Source organism: Leuresthes tenuis, unplaced genomic scaffold (genome assembly GCF_036924035.1).
Source record: "Leuresthes tenuis unplaced genomic scaffold, fLeuTen1.0.hap1 SCAF_1, whole genome shotgun sequence".
NCBI classification, from domain to species: Eukaryota; Metazoa; Chordata; class Actinopteri; order Atheriniformes; family Atherinopsidae; genus Leuresthes; species Leuresthes tenuis.
The window spans coordinates 15,443,309-15,461,323 of NW_027325355.1; the positions used below are offsets into that span (position 1 = coordinate 15,443,309).

General features: G+C 42.7%; 2 protein-coding genes across 2 annotated transcripts; both read left to right on the forward strand.

Annotated features, from left to right (window-relative positions):
* Window positions 1–641: 641 nt before the first annotated feature.
* pwp2h (PWP2 small subunit processome component) lies at window positions 642–7,597 on the forward strand. Its single transcript, XM_072379749.1, has 21 exons — window positions 642–803; window positions 1,142–1,254; window positions 1,432–1,526; window positions 1,611–1,710; window positions 1,865–2,008; window positions 2,092–2,227; window positions 2,314–2,549; window positions 3,754–3,897; window positions 4,036–4,106; window positions 4,205–4,341; window positions 4,515–4,663; window positions 4,777–4,924; window positions 5,040–5,190; window positions 5,468–5,648; window positions 5,738–5,885; window positions 6,022–6,130; window positions 6,463–6,528; window positions 6,642–6,860; window positions 6,954–7,104; window positions 7,190–7,264; window positions 7,351–7,597. The coding sequence occupies exons 1-21, from the start codon at window positions 786–788 to the stop codon at window positions 7,514–7,516; spliced, it is 2,757 nt and encodes a 918-aa protein (XP_072235850.1). The 5' UTR covers window positions 642–785; the 3' UTR covers window positions 7,517–7,597.
* Window positions 7,598–9,432: 1,835 nt separating this feature from the next.
* Window positions 9,433–17,744, forward strand: eed (embryonic ectoderm development). The gene is made up of 12 exons (XM_072379752.1): window positions 9,433–9,630; window positions 11,361–11,513; window positions 11,637–11,729; window positions 12,357–12,422; window positions 12,727–12,852; window positions 12,961–13,042; window positions 13,374–13,465; window positions 14,830–14,963; window positions 15,053–15,158; window positions 15,245–15,403; window positions 15,519–15,592; window positions 16,945–17,744. Exons 1-12 carry the CDS (start codon window positions 9,511–9,513, stop codon window positions 17,069–17,071), a joined length of 1,332 nt encoding a protein of 443 aa, XP_072235853.1. The 5' UTR covers window positions 9,433–9,510; the 3' UTR covers window positions 17,072–17,744.
* Window positions 17,745–18,015: the final 271 nt, after the last annotated feature.

The following is an 18,015-nucleotide window of genomic DNA, read 5'->3' on the forward strand; positions in this document are numbered from 1 at the left end:
AAATAACAAAAATCAACTATCAAGAGAAACGAGCAGAAAGACTACGAGACACAAAACATCCACAAAAACATTCAGATTGTTCTCAGACACAAAATATTAAAATATGACATAGGACACAACCACAATTAACCACTGAGACACAAAACAGCCATTACCGATACAAAATTGCAACAAACATTAGCAGAGATAGGATGGCTAAAAAGAAAGAAAATAACCAAAAATGAGACATAAAAAGAATACAAAGAAATGCAAAGTGACCCATTTAGTAATAACCGTAAAGTGATAAAGATGAGGCACAAAAAAAAAACAATTGTTGCTAAATAAACAGTTGGAGACACATAATAAACATACAAAGGCATTATAGCTGCAGACAGATATAAAATGAATAAATAAATGTGTTACAAAATTATGAAAATCACCGACAGGTCGCACAGTTGCAGACTTAAAATAGTCACAAATTGTATCTGTTTTTTAAAAAACATTATTTCTTTGTGTCCAGTTGGCACTTGTTTCACGATCCGTTCACGAGGGAACTGTATTTTCTCCTCAATAAAGATCAATGTGACGTGCGTTGACTTTCACACACACTGAGCCTCCCTGCCGCTAGGGGGCGCAGTGTTGGCCTTGTGACGCAACACAAACCGGATGCGTCCAGTGTCAACAAAACGCACTCACATGTGGGGAAGACGCATGTGCAGCTTCAGCCGGTTTTTCATGTTTTTACGGGGATGTATGAAGAATTAAAGCGAAGATAAATGTATTTGGGTTGAGCAATATTTAGGAAAATGAAGTTCGCTTATCGGGTAAGTTCACCACGGTTAAGGTTCCGGGTAACGTCGCCCAGCTTGGCATTGAGTTTGCGGTAGAGAACGTCAAACCAAACTCCATTACAAAAGTGTCACATTTAAGATATTACTGGAGTTGGCAACTGTATAAACGTTTACCAATTTAAAAGTATTTATAACAGAAAGCATGAGTTTTTCACTGTTCGTTTGGCTCACTTTAAAAAAAACAACAACAACAACTGCTGTTTGTGTGCTTCTTATGAAAGGTTCTCACCTGTCCAATCTTTACACACTCTATCATAACACTCATACAAAAGCACATGTACTTTAAAACTAAAACCCATGTTTTTCTGTAGTTTTCCAATTTGCTCGGAGCAGTTTATCGCCAGGGAAATTTGAGCTTCTCCCAAGATGGCAACGCTGTGATCAGTCCGGTTGGAAACAGAGTCTCTATCTTCGACTTGAAAAAGTAAGTCGAAGTGGGACTGTTAATAATTCTAGGAATGGTCAGTGTGGTGGGTTTCTTATGTATTCTGCCTTGTTGTGCATGATATACACTGTAATTAGAATTCTCTTTCTGTAATGTAAACTATTTTGGAAAAAACTAAAAAAAAATAAGACTGAAACATCTCCAATTTTCACTTAGCAACACATCCGAGACGTTACCTGTCTCTACCACCAAGAACATAACTTGCGTGGGTCTCTCTCCCAATGGGAGCTTGGCAGTTGTGGTGGACGAAGGTACGAGATTTCCCTTTGCTGAATATTTGCCGCGTTTGTGACCAAACACAAAGAAGCTTAATGTTTGCATTTATCTTCGAACAGATGGTGCAGCGTTGCTGATCAGTCTCGTCACCCGAGCCGTGCTTTATCACTTTCACTTCCACAAACCTGTCAGCAGCATCCGCTTCTCCCCTGATGGAAGGTAAGGCTGACTGATGATGAGACTTACAAAAACACACCTGTGCTGTTGTCCGTATATTTAACCCATCAATTAGCTTCCGCACTTTTGCAGTATTCAGTGCTTATTTATGGTTTGGAAATCAACGAGTGCCGACTTTGGTTTTTTCCCCTCTCAGGAAGTTTGTTGTCACAAAGGAGAATGTAGCTCTGATGTACCACGCTCCTGGGAAGCAGCGGGAGTTTAACGCCTTTGTTTTAGACAAGAGCTACTACGGTCCGTACGATGAGACCACCTGCATCGACTGGACAGACGACTCCAAGTGAGTACAAGCTTGTAAGACATGACAATTATCGGTAAGCATGTTACTTGAACAAAGTAAATAATTGTGATATTTTGCTTCAGGTGTTTTGTGGTGGGAAGTAAAGACATGTCAACGTGGGTGTTTGGAGCCGAGCGCTGGGCCAACCTGATTTACTACTCCCTAGGTGGACACAAGGACATCATTGTGGGCTGTTTCTTTGAGAAGGATAGTCTAGATGTACGTTTACTTCCGCACTCCTCACAGTCGAAAAGATAAATTTGTCGGTTTACGGTAATTCATCCCTCATTTGTTTGGTCATTCAGCTCTACACAGTGAGCCAGGACGGGACGCTGTGTGTCTGGGAGAGCGATACCGAACTGGGTGGCCTTGTTCTGAAGAAGAGCCCAAACAAACCCAAGGCCCAGAGACAAGAAGAGGAAGAGGAAGACGACGACATAGACAGGTTGGAGGGAGAGGAAGGAGAGGTGATCAAAGGAAAACAGGAAAACCCCAAAGACAAGGACAAGACCAAGAATGTTCGATACAAGCTGATGAGCAAGTAAGATGCCGTTATTTTTTTTTCCACCAATTTAAAAAATATATATTTTTACACTGAATTAAATGAAGGTTTTTTTTAGCAGCTAGTCATTTTTCAGTCGCATCAAGTTAAAACTTTAAACCTCTGGTAACCAGTGAAGACTAAGTTGTTGTTCAATCAAGAAAAAACATCTGCATTATTAGCTTATTTCGATGAAGCAAACCTGAGTTTGAATTTTTTTTTTTAGAAAGCTTTGGAAAAATAGTCAAATTAAAGATAAAAAAAAAACTTAATTTGATTATCTTAGGATATTTTATTAAATTACCAAAACTTAAAAGTTTTTTCTGTCCAAGTGAAAACCGCTGAGCATAAATGCAACATAGTGGCCTTTATTTTCATGATACAAATGTCTCAAAGAAAGACGTTGTGTTAAAATAAATGAGAGCTTTTTGATTACGCTAGCTAACATAATTTAGCTCGACACTGTTGGCGTTTAATCACTTTATGTACAGTATGAAATATGTTTCTATGTTTTCATAATCAGTTAAAATCTTACATTGTAATTATGTCAACATTTTAGAAAAGTTACATCAGTAGGCTTTACAATAGCTTTTATTTGAAAGAGCTCATATTTTAGAAACTAGCAAGCTAACCTTAAGCTAGTCAGCTAACTCAGCCACATCATGTAATGCTATCAATACTATCAAACTCAGTTTTTGTCTAGTTTTTGCTACTAAATTATTTGGGGGCAGCTGACGTTAGTTTTTTGCCATCTTGGTAATAGGTACGTTTATAGTTATTTAACCAAAGCTGCAGCTTAATGCTTAACAGAGACGGAGAAACTTGGTTTAGCTCCTCATCTTAGCTTCTTCTTGGCTCCAGTACAGATAATACACTCGCTTTTAATGACTGTTTATTATGTTTACTATGGCTCCCTAAAGTATTCTGCATTTGTTTGGAGCATCAGTTGGGCACATCCTCTAATATCATGGTCATATCTAATGGTAATTTTGTTGCCCATAGTTCCTTTAAGAAATCTATATTGATGTCAGTGTGTGGGGGAGCTTTCACATATGTTTATCTTATAAACTCAAACGCAGGCCTTGTTTAACCCGAATAGCAAAAAATCGTGGTGCAATATTTATGATATAAATGAGGGAAAAGCATACATTTGGGTCGAGAGGTTGGATGTAACTCAATATGTGCTGAACTTCTGTGCTTACAGACACTTTTTCAACAAAGAAGGGGATTTCAACAGCCTGACCGCCGCTGCATATCACAAGTCGACTCACATCCTGGTTACAGGGTTCGCCTCTGGGATATTCCACCTGCACGAACTCCCGGAGTTTAACCTCATTCACTCCCTCAGGTGAGAGACAAGTTGGATTCATTGTGTAGTGCTTTCATTCTACTCAACAGCAGTATTTATTGTATAAATACCTCCGATTTCTCATTTAACTCCCAGCTACCGTAGCTGAGCATTTACAGTTTTTTTTTTTTCCTGCAGTATTTCAGATCAAAGGATCGCGTCGGTGGCTTTGAACAGCTCTGGGGACTGGATTGCCATCGGATGCTCACGTAAGAGTTACTTGCCTTTGTTTGATTGTTTGCTCTTGTGAAATAATATTACTCCGGTTGGAAGAAATTTAAAAGGTGAAAGCATCGACCCTTTTCAGGAATGGGTCAGCTGTTGGTGTGGGAGTGGCAGAGCGAATCGTACGTCTTCAAGCAGCAGGGACACTTCAACAACATGGCCTCGCTGGCTTACTCTCCGGATGGACAGTACATCGTAACGGGAGGAGACGACGGCAAAGTGAGTCTTCCAATAAGTTAGGATAAAAGGATGCTGTAAGATGCTAATGATTTCCTAATTAAAAATGGTACAAAAAGAGGGAAACAACAGAATCAATTTGCATCTTTTCTAAAAAAAATTTCAATCTACATCATTCATAATAAAGGAAAAATGTTCCTCTTGACCATCTTTAGGTCAAAGTGTGGAACACCAACAGCGGCCTCTGCTTTGTCACCTTCACCGAGCACACCAGCAGCGTCACAAACGTCACCTTTACCTCCAGCGGATTTGTCATCGTCAGCGCCTCTCTGGACGGCACGGTCCGAGCCTTCGACCTTCACAGGTGACCTTGGAGCGAAGCCGAAGCGCTCCCAGAATTCAAAAGAGACGCGCTCTAAGATCGGATGGGGACAAAGGGAAATTATGCCAGGAGTTAACAGTTGTTTGCAATTGCAGGTATCGAAACTTCAGGACCTTCACGTCGCCTCGACCTGCGCAGTTCTCCTCCCTCGCTGTAGATGTCAGCGGGGAGCTGGTGAGCGCAGGAGCTCAGGATTCCTTTGAGATCTTCCTCTGGTCCATGCAGACTGGCAGACTGCTCGAGGTGGACAAATACCATACATTTGCTTTTATTTACAGTGGCACAGTATTTTTATAATGCATCATTTTAAGCTAACGCACTGTTCAGTTTGACTTAAGATGACAATGTTATCGTGCAGGTCCTCGGGGGTCACGAGGGTCCAGTCAGCTGCCTGTGCTTCAGTCCAGTTCAGTCCATTCTGGCCAGCGCCTCGTGGGACCGCACCATCCGGCTGTGGGACATGTTGGACAGCTGGCAGGTCAAGGAGACTCTTCCCCTCACATCTGATGGTAAAAACTTCACCAAACAAACTTGGCAATTTGGTGTCAGATTGAATCTCTTTTCTGCTGTAAGGTTTCAATGCTGCCACTAGAGGGCACCACATAGAAGGATTTAAATCTACATCGACATACATCATATTTCTTTTGTTTCTTCTGTGTTTGTCCCACATAATTTATTTTTTCTTGTTAAAAACCATAGAAATATTTATTTAAAAGCTTTTGTGTTGGATTAATTTGGAGAAACACGCCTCACTCTGTGGGTTTTTGTTTTTTTTTCGTTCCTCAGGCTTGTCGGTGACGTATCGCCCGGATGGTCAGGAGTTAGCCGTGGCCACCCTGAACGGAGAGATCACTTTCTGGAACCCCCAAACAGCCACGCAAACGGGCTCTGTGGCGGGACGTCACGACCTGGAGACGGGCCGCAAAGAGACCGATAAAATCACAGCCAAGCAGTTGGCCAAGGGCAAGTGAGTGGGCCTGAACTCAGCGCCAGCAGCTCCACTTGTTGAGGTCATTGTGTTTGATTTGTTCGGGTTGTTTTTTTTCCTGCTATAAGATCGTTCACTTCGCTGTGCTACTCTGCGGACGGGGAGTCTATTTTGGCAGGAGGCCAGTCTAAGTTTGTCTGCATCTACAACGTCAAGGAGCAGATGCTCATGAAGAAGTTTGAGATCTCCTGCAACTTGTCATTCGATGCCATGGAGGTAGTTTCACAGCCATTAGCTGCTGACAAAGGGACAGAGCAAAGCACAATATGAACCCGAATTCCACCAAACGGGGTTCCTTGAAAAGGTTTTGCCTTTGCGAGCTCTCAGTTGTGTCGTCCGGTTTCGTCTGCAGGAGTTCCTGGACAGGCGGAAGATGACGGAGTTCGGGAGCCTGGCTCTGGTGGACGAGGGAGCCGGAGACGGCGACGGGGTCAACATCAGCCTGCCGGGAGTCAGGAAAGGTGCGGCACCTAACTGAAACACTCCAAACCGAGTCATTTGTTTCTGCAACATCACCCTTTTGTAGTGCTGTCTAAATGTATAGTGAGATTTTATATCGCCTATGAAGTTGAGTTAAAGTACCCCACAAGGTAATGCACCATTGATGGTCACTTACCCGACAGATGTAGACCATAATGCAATGGGCTCAAGAAGAAAAAAAGCATCTGCAAGTTTTTTAATGTCTATCTAGTTTTTCTTAGTGGCATAAATGATACATTTTCCCGAGCTTCCTTCATTCCTCTGTTTTTTGCTCAACTTTTGACGGTAGTTTTTCTCCTACGTGTCCTTAAAGGTGACATGAGTTCCCGTCAGTTCAAGCCAGAGATCAGAGTCAGCTCACTGCGGTTCTCCCCCACTGGTAGGTAACGAAACCACGCAAGGTTTGTGACGAGGAAGATCAAATATTTCCTTTTCTTTGGGTTTTACCGAAACAAAACCTGTGCGCGTTAATGAAGTGGTTCCACCCCTCAGGTCGCAGCTGGTCCGCCACCACCACCGAGGGCCTGCTGGTCTACTCCCTTGACGGATCGCTGGTCTTCGATCCATACGACCTGGACCTGGACGTGACGCCGGCCAGCATACGCAAGCAGCTGCGCCTTCAGGAGTGGGCGTCGGCCATCGTCCTGGCGTTCAGACTCAACGAAAAAGCCCTCAAGCAGGAAGTGCTGGAAACGGTGCCGCACGAGCAGAGTGGGTGAACTTGACTATGCTGTGTGCGACTTTGCGATCTTTAAAACTGACGACACCTGAGCGACCCTGGTTTTGCGTGTGTTTGCGTTTCAGTCCCGGTGGTCTGTGGCTCCCTGCCCGACATCTACGTGGAGAAGCTGCTGGGCTTCGTGGCGGCGTGTTTGGAGAAGTCGGGACACCTGCAGTTCTACATGACCTGGGCCCAGAACCTGCTCATGCTGCACGGACAGAAACTGAAGAACAGGTCTGTAATTTAACGTTTGAAATCGCAACACAGCTCTGTATGATTCAAGGTCAAATTTTGAGTGACTCCTTCCTTTGTCTTGCAGGTCAGGCTCCATTCTGCCGACACTGCAGGCGCTGCAGAAGAGCATCCAGAGACACTTTGACAATCTGTCCAAACTGTAAGTCTCAACATTTTGCAGCATCAACCGTCACTCCACATAAAAAGACAACTTAACAAAAAAAAATGTGTGTTTTCTCTGCACAGCTGTGACTTCAACATGTACAACATCCGCTACGCTGTGGCCCTTTCGAAGCAGAGAGGCCTAAAGAGGCCAGCTGAAAAGGAGGAGGAGGAGGAGGAGGAGGATGAAGGGCTGTCTGAGGGAATGAGCGAGGCTTCTTTGGAGGATGCAGACACAATGCTGTCCTGATGATGTCTCACTGCAAATGTTCAACTTTAAAAGCAGATTTGTCTGTAAAATAATATGATGATAGTATGTCTGTTTTTTAAAAATAAATTCAATATGTGACTTTTCATTTTATTTTGTTTTTCAGTCATTTTAGAATGGTGCAAGGTTACATTTATAATTTAAGCAGCACTCAAGTGAATTACTTGGAAGAGATTTCCACTTAAAATAATAAAGTTGATGTCTACTGGCTTAAAACTCACGTCTAAGCCTAAATTGCCCGCGGGAAGCGGCAGGGACACCTGTTGACGGAGACTATTCGTCCTCTGTAGGATTCGCCGCCTCACTTCAGCTCGGCCTTCGCGGTTGTCTTCCATGGACACGCCTTCCTTTACAGCCCCTGAATTGGGACACAGTTAATGACTGCAGACACTATATCTTCACTTCTGGCTCACGCAGAAAATATAGTGCGCGCCTACAGTGTATTTTATGGCTGTGCGGGCGAAGGCGGTTACATGAACATATGGTGCGTTTACGGCAATCTCGTAAACGCAAATATTACTTTTGAAATGGCCACAAAGGTGACGTGCAGCTGAGGTTATTATATTACCATATGTTATTGTATTATTATACATGAATACACTGTGATCTCATATTATTGTACTATTCAGTCCAACATTGGTTCTACAGGCCCATAATTAGTCCTGTCATGATTTTAGTAATCATGACAGGTTCTGTATGTAAAAATTTTCACTTAGCCACCAACTGTTTTTGTGTAATCACTTTAAGGCAGTTTTTGTTCAAGTCTGTTTTCGAAGTACATCAAGCACAAGGTCTCCCGTTTTTTAATCCACATGTTAAATGTTGTTATTCAGTTTCCTGTTATGAGTATCTGGGTCAATCAATACATCTCTCTTTAATATAAATTTTTCCAAGAGGTCTCATGTGACATGCTTTCTATTTGATGTGGTTTTATGGTGTCAAATAGTCTTTGTCATTCATAAATTCTTACTCAATTATACCTAGTTCTTTCTATATTGACTTTTCTCATCTTATTATCCAAACAGCTTTTCTGAAACCTTTTAAACGTGGTATATACTTGTTGAGATGAAGCTTTATGGCAGCAGAAAATCTCTCTCTTTGCTAATTTTTCCTAACTCTGCATTTCAGCTATTGGTGGGAATGTTCCGTTTTATGATTTATCAAAGTTTTATGATACATTAAAAAATAAATCATGTGGGTTTTTTTTAGGACAAGAAAACTATTTGTCTAGGTTGTCTTACATTCATGTTGATGACACAGTGACCTTTCCGTGTGGCCTTATGAGCTTTGCAAAAAAAACTTTAAACCTGGACCTAAAAATCCACAAGAATGTTGAGAAAAAGCTGTTCAGCCGATGAGTATAGTAGTTGATGATTTGAAAATACAATAGTTAAACTTCCTCGCTATTATGACTTATGTACTTTGGGACTAGTTGTACAAGACCGTGGGGAAGTTTTGCTGATACCAATGAGATTTCAAAACTTTTTTCTTAGATTTGAAACATTGTGATTTTATTATAAGTTTAGAATGAAATTGTTCTGCAAAGCCACCCTTCATTACTTTATGTGTTTCAGCGAAAAACAACATGGATGTATCAGTTTACTGAAAGATGTTCTAAAGTAGATGTGACTTCAGTAAATAAGCTCCGTTAAAACCCCCTGTAATCTTCAACAGACTGCTTGAAAAGACCACAAGGAAGTCTCACTTCTTGGAAGCGAGATATAAAAAAAAATAGGTGTGGCTCAGGAGTTTTGCACAGTAACGTGTTGGAAGACTAATACGGGAAAGCAAAATAAACAGTAAAAAGAATGTAACTCAATCGTTACATTTTAGATTTCGAGGTTACAAGGTGTGCTTGAATGCACCATAAGTCCACGTTGCCGCCTCCAGACTCGGCCGTACAAACTAGTGTAAAGGCGCATTACATTTTCAGCGTCGTGAGACAGAAGAGAGGATGCGGTGACCGCAGGCCAAAAATGAGGGAAACTAAGAACATGTCCGAGTCCCCATCTCAAGCGGGGAAAGAAATACCAGCGAAAAAACAAAAACTGAGCAGCGACGAGAACAGTAACCCTGATTTGTCAGGAGACGAGAATGTAAGCGGTTTAATTGTGTTTCTACGAATACAGCCCCTTTTGGCGGGTTAGCTCGGTGCTAAGGCAGCCGAGCAGCTAAAAAAAGCTTAGCTAGCATCTTTGTCCATGCACGCCGGCTCAGCTCAGTAAACACACTCGCAGCGGTGGTGCCGTTGACAGTTAACCTGTTTGTTATCACCAAAGCATGACGAGCAGAGAAAACACATTTTTATTTCAGCAGCACGCGCTCAAACGCTGTCATTCACGTGCAGACTAGCTTTGGAAGAAGTGGCTAAGTTGACCGGGGAAGCGCAAGTCCAAATCTTAACCGTGAATTGCAGCAATGCTGAAACCAAACTGTTGAATTTAGTTTTCAGTTAAAGTGGCTTAAATTTGGGAGGCGTTTGCAATGCGGCTAATCGGAGATAACCTGTTGTTACGAACATGGAACCCAACTCAGAGCCATCTTTGTCCCCTGCGAATGTTATTTACCCCCCTTACAGAAGAACTAAACTACAAGAAATCAAGTATTTTGTATTCTAGTTGTTCAAAAAAGTCTCGTTTAGGTTTCATGTATATATGTATGTTGCAGCAACACGATTAAGGTTAACAGTTTGTGACTAAACAAAGGAGATTGTGACAAACTGGTGAATAGTTAATTTGGTTCCACAGAGTAGTACCAAGTGGCAAAGATGCTCTTAAAGGAATATTACACCAGCTCAAGTTACCAGACTGATACTGACACTATTTTTTGTAGTTTTTCCTCTTATAAATGTATCTGTGTAGATGATTTAGTTGACAGTAACGCCTATATTTTTCCTGCATTAAGTTTACGGTGAGATTCCTGTTTGAGTTCTTTCTCTCTGTCAACAGCCTTTGGTGAAGGTTGATCACTTTATTCTTGTTGTTTCATTAGGAAAAATGGGTAAAAATGTCTGGCTGAGGATTAAAGTGATATGCTTCTTAACTGTCTAAACTGAAAGCTCTTTGTATTTACAGCAGATGATGTTGGTTTTTCTTTCGCACATCTGACCTGTGGCGTTCCCCAGGGATCTACTCTTGGGCATCTTTTTATTCTCTTTATTATTAATGTCCCTCGTGGCTTTAACTTTTTTGCATTTGTCGCATGAACGGAGCTAACTTTTTTGTTTACGTGTACGTAAATTTGTCCCTCCACCTTTTACTGCTGCAATAACGTATTTGAACGTTGTTTTTTTTTTTTGCGTACTTATTAGTACTTATTAGTTTGTGAATGACTGTAAATTGAAATAAAAGTGCAGCTAAATATTGGTCTTTATTGGAATTACAGAACAAGTAAAATGAGCAAAAACATTTTCTTTTCTTTTTTTTTAAAGCAACAACTTAAAAAGTAAATGATGAAAGTGTTTGCTAAAGCTAAAAGATGGAAAAATTGATCCGAGTTGTGTGTAGCAACATAAAAGCAATCCAACCCAGGACTTTTAGCTAGTTGTTGTTGCTGTTTTCGTGTTAACCTCAACGTTAGTGTTCTTCTGTTACACATAGAGAAAAACGCACCTTTTGGCACTCACTCTGGATCCAAAAATTCAGTTGGTTTAAACCACAGCTGAGATCTATTTCTAACCTATTTTTTTACCCTGCTTTACTACGTTTCCTTGTTCAAAGTCACTTTTACACCTTTTTTTATTATATAAAGGGCTTTGTAACCCCTTTATGTTATTTTTTTAAAGGTGCCACAGGGTTAAAACGAAAATGTGTGCATTGTTTTATAGGATGACGCCGTCAGTGTTGAGAGCGGGACCAACGCCGAGCGCCCGGACACGCCCACCAACACGGCCAACGCCCCTGGTAGGAAGAGCTGGGGAAAGGGCAAGTGGAAGTCCAAGAAGTGCAGATACTCTTTTAAATGCGTCAACAGCCTGAGGGTGAGTCCAGCCACTGACCCGATGTGCATGTTGAGCCCTGGTTGCACCATTTCTATCTCATTTCTAACAAGATGTGTCGGTAAGGCTGGAACTTTGAGTGTTAACTATCTGAGTGTGTCGTAGGAGGACCACGGCCAGCCGCTGTTTGGAGTCCAGTTTAACTGGCACAGCAAGGAGGGAGACCCGCTGGTGTTCGCTACAGTTGGGAGTAACAGGGTAAGTTATCACGATGTGGGTTCGAAACGCGCAGTTTTCTCAATTTGCGTGACGGTGTCACATTATCGGTGCTGACATATGACCTCTTAATCTTTTTGTTTTTACACCATTTAGTCGCCACTTAAAATCCCCCAAAAAAACAGTAAAGTCGCCCCACCGACTTTAGAGGAATTTTCGCTCCGATTTGAACTGTAGTGAATAATAAACGAGCTGATCGGGAGCATTGGCGCTCCTTTTACTTTGCATTTGGAGAATTTGAGCATCTCTTACCTTGGCTGCTGCTGAAATACTTCCAGGTAATTTCACTCAGTCAGGAGGGTTCCAAAGCAATATATAGACCCTTCGCCACCCCTATTTTCCAGTTTGCCAACTCTTGCTTCTTCCCCTCGACTCCTTTCCTCGTGTCTTCGTTCCTCCCACCTGAGCTGTGAGCGGAGGAAGGGAGGCGATGTGCGTTTAACTTAAAGAAATGTGTTTCTGATCTTGTATAGTGTGGGAGTAGCATGTCGCGCCACCCTTTAGACGGTAGAGATGTTTTTTTTCTGGAGTTAAGACAATTTTCAGGTTACGGGGAGCAGGAAGGATCAATAAAACCAGTTCTAACCAGTTCTGTGTTTCTTTCACCAGGTAACTCTGTATGAGTGTCACTCTCAGGGAGAAGTCAAACTCCTGCAGTCTTACGTTGATGCAGACGTATCCTTCCGCCTGCTTCAGCTTCTCTTTCCTTGTCCTTTTTCATTTTTATTCCTCATAACATGTCAAGTGACTCTTGTTTTGATTATTTCATTATTCCTTAGCCGACAGAAGACCATCTTAGAGACATTTAACACCTTGTTGTTGGATAAGAGCTTTTTTATGTTTCCATCTTAGTTGATCTTGAGTGAATTTTTAGGTGCCCTAACAGTCCTGTTAGGGCAAAAAAAAAGTATATATATTCAGCGTGTTACAGATCTGCGAGGTTTCTTGAAGTTTTCTTGACTAAAATGTGCGCAAAAAGGCAGACGAGAACTTCTATACGTGCGCCTGGACCTACGACACCAGCACCAGTCATCCCCTGCTGGCCGTAGCCGGGTCCCGCGGCATCATCCGGGTCATCAACCACATCACAATGCAGTGCATCAAGGTAAATCCACTCGCCGGCGCCGGCTTCGCTTGCAAAGCCCCGCTCTGCTGCATTTCAGCCATCCTGACGTCGGCCATCATTTTTATCGTCTTTCTGTTCCAAATGCAGCACTACGTCGGTCACGGGAACGCCATCAATGAGCTCAAGTTCCACCCGAGGGATCCAAACCTCCTCCTGTCTGTCAGCAAAGGTAGGGTCGGGATAAGGATCGTAAACGGCCCCGTCTGATGTTTTTCATCAAGTTAAATTGTGACGAAAGGGGAGCGGTGTGTCGTGTTTACTTAGATGGTTTTATTGAGTTGATCTCTGCAGTAAAAACCCTCTCGGCCATAATTTGTTGCAGCTGCAGGAAAAACAGAGTAGTTGGATCATTTTTTTCCCCCCTTTTTTGGGGGGACAGTAATGAGCCGCAGAGCATCAGGAATGCAGCTGTTGGAGGCATACGTTTAAAACAAGTTGTTGTACCCCAATGGTGTTCAGTATGTGTACATATGATATGTTTTGATATTCTGTCTCCTCAGATCACGCTCTGCGACTGTGGAACATAAAGACCGACACACTCGTGGCGATATTCGGAGGCGTGGAAGGCCACCGAGACGAAGTCCTGAGTGCTGTGAGTGTGGTTTAACCAGACCTCTTTGGTTATTGATTGAGCCCAAAGGAACAGGCGCACCATGTTTTTTTGCTGAGACGTTTCTAGAAAAATGTTGTAGCCACAGCAGAGAACAGTAAAAAGTCAATTTAGGTTAATTTCAGATTGGCATATGTCCCGTTTAAGTGGGTTTATCGTTCACGCCAATGTTGCGCTCTCCTCGGCTGGAGCACAAAGGGCACTTTGTCGAGGATGGACACAAATGTCATGGCTTTTAGACTCGTTTAGGCTAAAGAAAGGAGGGTGAGAAGGGAAATAAAAGCACCACAAAGACCACATATGCCACCTGCCAGCTAGGAGTCTCCATCTTAACACTGAACAGCCAATCAGAATGCACATCTCAGACAGTTTAGGCTTTGGACAGATGTCTCAGGGCTCCACACACACATCCACCTGCAGCACAAAGTTAAGAAGTTTACCCTCATGACTGCAATGCATTAGTCATGATTAAATTATTTGGTTATTAACACTTTTAAAACTGAATGCTGATGCCATCAACGAGCACTTATACTATAAACAGTATAAGAGACAGACGGATAATTGAAGATGGCTAAGTTCCTTCTTTTTAAACGCACGCTGCACTTCGATCAGTGAGACTCTCCCACCGGCGGCGCCGCGTCACGCTTGCTGTGGTTGAGTCTTCCGGAGCGAAGCGGAAGGTCCTTCTACACAGTCGGGTCAACGTGTTGATGCATTCAGACTGTTAAAGCAGACTCAAAACATCAGACTTACCAGGAGAAAATGAGTAGGTTTTGCTTTGAGATGCGAAATAAAAGCATAAATTCTGACTTACTGTTGCACTCCCTAAAGCCGCGTTGTTCGAAAGGTTCGTTTCACCAGTGAATGTAAGCTTTAATCTGCTGTAGCTCGGGAGAAAACGCGTCTTGGCAGTTTGAGCAAGCTTCAGTGCGCAGATTTTTGCCGAATGACGAGTTGTTCGTAAGCTCGCCGAGTATCAAAGTAAATCAAAAGAAAAAGCCTCCGTGAACTGGCCGTTTTTGCTGCTGCGATAAGGACCTTAACTCCATTTCACAACTCGGTCTTATTTGTAAAGCAGATTTCAAACACGAGTGCAACACTGAAGTGTTTGCAGAAGAAAAATGCAGGCCTAAAATGGCATAAGTGAAGAAATAAGATTTGCAGTAGCTCAAAGCACTTTGCCAAGTAGCAATATAAGCAGTTCAAGTTTACAAAGAATTTCCCGGTTAGATTAAGGGAAGTTTGCTGAGAGCTGCTGCCACGGCGACGACAAAACATCTGGCTAATCCAAGGATGATGCAGTCACATCTGTAAGAGCACTTGAATCTGTTTGCTCCCCCGCACAGGATTTTGACCTGCTGGGGGAAAAGATCATGTCATGCGGGATGGACCACTCGCTGAAACTCTGGAGAATCAACTCGGAGAGGATGCAGAAAGCCATCCGTGGGTCGTACGAGTACAACCCCTCAAAGACAAACAGGCGAGACACCCAGGAAGTTTCCCCCCGATCTGTCGATGGCGTGTAATAAGATGGGAGACGCTTCATTCATGTTTTCTTTTTTCCTTTAGGCCTTTCGTCTCTCAGAAAATTCACTTCCCCGACTTCTCGACACGAGACATCCATCGAAACTACGTGGACTGCGTGCGGTGGCTCGGGGATCTCATCCTCTCCAAGGCAAGTGCCGGAGCTAAGCGTTCTCATTTAAACGTGCTTCTCGCCACTTTGAACACGGTAATGGGGAACTTGTTTTGTCGCCGCAGTCCTGCGAAAACGCCATCGTCTGCTGGAAACCGGGAAAGATGGAGGACGACATCGACCACATAAAGCCGAACGAGTCCAACGTGACGATTCTGGGGCGCTTTAACTACAGCCAGTGTGACATCTGGTACATGCGCTTCTCCATGGACTTCTGGCAGAAGGTCAAATAACGAACTCTTCAATTTGCATGTCATGTTTTTGTGATCTTTTTTTGGGGCGGGGGAAGCAACGTAAAAGTGGACTGACTCTCTTGTGTTCTGTGATGCCGGCCGACAGATGCTGGCGCTGGGAAACCAGGTGGGGAAGCTTTACGTGTGGGACCTCGAAGTGGAAGACCCGCACAAAGCCAAGTGAGTTACGCACGAACTGCGGCTCTGAATCACGACATTCCTTCCAAACATTTTGCTAACCCTCTGACCTGCGAGCTGGAGAATTGTTTCTGTTGTAAACGTTGACATCGGATGTTATTCTATAAACCCGCGCTACACAAAGCTGTTAAATCCGATTGACTCTGGCTTTCTGGCTTCATACTGGACTCTAATGTCCCTGTCGGCTTGCCATTGTTCTGTCTCACAGACGCTTAAAGCAACACTAAAACAGCTGCCTCTAACCTGTTCTGGAGTGTATTGACTTTTTTTAAAGCCCATTCTCACGTCCTAAAATGCACTCAAACCCCCCTATAGATAGATAGAAAGATAGATGACTTTATTCATCCTTGAAGGGAAATTAGGTCGTAATAGCAGTATATCTGAATATAATAAAATACTGAGAGAAAAAAACAGAGACTGGGACAAATAATATACTATAAATATGTAAATGGAATGTGAAAAAAGATGAGAATATTGTATAAATATTATATATAATATTAATGTTTTATATTAGCACATATCACCTATGATATGAAGTAAATGTTCCAGTATTTGAGGCACAAGTCAGGTGATGGGTTAGATTTAGTCCAGTTCTGTAATAGTGGCTTGCCAACAGTTTTGCCAGCATGTCTGCTTTCCTGATCAGTTTGTTCAGTCTGTTGGTGTCCTTTGCCTTGATGCCCACACACCAGGACACCGCAGCAAAGAGGGTGGTGCTCACCACAACAGACTGATAAAGCATCTCCAGCATTTTGCTGCAGACGTTAAAGGAGCTGGAAAGCCAGCTCGGGCCCTTCTTGTAGATGGCCTCCATGTTAGTCGGTCCAGTTTATTGTCCAGTGTGACACTGAGGTACCTGTATGCTGGTATCATCTCCACAAATGTCCCACCGATGCAGACAGGAGGGCAGGGGCTTGTTCTTCCTGTAGTACACCACCGTCTCCTTCACCACGTTGGGGGCTGATATACGGTAGTTCATGACTTTGGTTTCCAGCCCCACACCACATCGCTTTGCTTGGGTTTAAGATGGCATCTCTGTGGCCTTTTCAACAACAACAACAAAATAAATTCATGTGTATGGATGTGCATGTGCCAGGCTCACACAGAGATGAGTTTTTATGACTGGTGTTACCTCCCACAACTGTAGGGGGTGCCAGTGAGCAAAAATACAGTGAATTCCATAATGTTGTTGGGATTGTGATGTATTTTATCGTTTTATTAAGCAGGTGGGACATTTTGACATGTATTTGTGCCCATTAAGAACCTCCGTGGGGTTGACTTTGTCTCTCAAACAAACTCTCCACATGTGAAACCACCCCTCCGCTGCCGTTTAGGTGCACCACGCTGACGCTCCCCAAATGCACGTCCGCCATCCGGCAAACCAGCTTCAGCCGCGACAGCAGCATCTTGATAGCTGTGTGCGACGACGCTTCCATCTGGCGCTGGGACCGGCAGCGCTAAGCGGGGAGACGTGGATCTCCATGGACTGCTGCCCCCCCCCATTTTACAGACAGAAAAAAAAAGAAAAATGTCAGTTTGAACGTTTAATCTTCACGTGTGTGTGGTCTGAAAGTCGTTTTTTTTTCCTTCCTTTTTCTTTTTTCCTTTCAAGAAAGTGTTGTATTCTGATGAAAATAAAACAGATTTTATATCCAACATAGCTGATGTTTATTCGGGGCAGAGAATAGTTGATTATATTTGAAGTTCCGTGTGCCTTCCTGTTTCCTATGCAGCCTCATTGTTGGGAATAACACCACCGAGGCGGGAATTGTAAGGGTAAAAGCAGTCTGCATCATGTGTTTTTAAAGAAAATGAAGCCTCTTGTGCAGAGAAAATGATCCAACTTGAGTTTTTAATGCAGTGTGCTGGATTTTTTTACATTTCTTTTTATTATAGCGGTTTATATTGGAGGCTTCCTCCCTTTTTTGAGTGTGCTCTGGGTTTGCTTTGAGGCCCTTTCCTCCACAAACACACCCTCAACTGTTGCATAATTTTTCAGTGTGTCCTTTTTTTCAGTCAGTTTTTGTAAATATCCACTTTTTAAAAAAATATATATCATTGACTTGAATGTCAATCTGTCTTTATTTTGTAGAACTCCAAACGTGAAGGAAAAATAATAAGACTTGACTTTTATTTCCAGTTAAATTCACCGTTAAAAGGAGTAAAAGAGGTCTGTTTGTTTTTATGTGCCGAGTTTATCTGAACTTGAATAAAAGTTAGTTTTCTAAAGATTTGAGTTTTCTTTCACAGCGTTGCTGATATTTTTTTATTTTTTATTTTATCTTTGTTGTTATTTTTTATTTTAATGTTGTCGGTTTCACATCAATTAGGAGGAAGTTGTGTTTTGGGCGGTTAACCCTAAAGCCCCCACATGCGAAAATCATGTGACGTTAGACTTTGACCAC

What these genes read in the sequence shown, in the direction of transcription:
- eed (XM_072379752.1), top strand. Translation starts at nt 9,511, where the DNA reads ATGAGGGAAACTAAGAACATGTCCGAGTCCCCATCTCAAGCGGGGAAA. An exon ending in AATGCGTCAACAGCCTGAGG is followed by an intron (nt 11,514 to 11,636) that starts GTGAGTCCAGCC and finishes AGTGTGTCGTAG; the next exon opens with GAGGACCACGGCCAGCCGCT. An exon ending in CCTCCTGTCTGTCAGCAAAG is followed by an intron (nt 13,043 to 13,373) that starts GTAGGGTCGGGA and finishes CTGTCTCCTCAG; the next exon opens with ATCACGCTCTGCGACTGTGG.
- pwp2h (XM_072379749.1), top strand. An exon ending in CGCTTCTCCCCTGATGGAAG is followed by an intron (nt 1,711 to 1,864) that starts GTAAGGCTGACT and finishes TTCCCCTCTCAG; the next exon opens with GAAGTTTGTTGTCACAAAGG. An exon ending in CGATACAAGCTGATGAGCAA is followed by an intron (nt 2,550 to 3,753) that starts GTAAGATGCCGT and finishes CTGTGCTTACAG; the next exon opens with ACACTTTTTCAACAAAGAAG.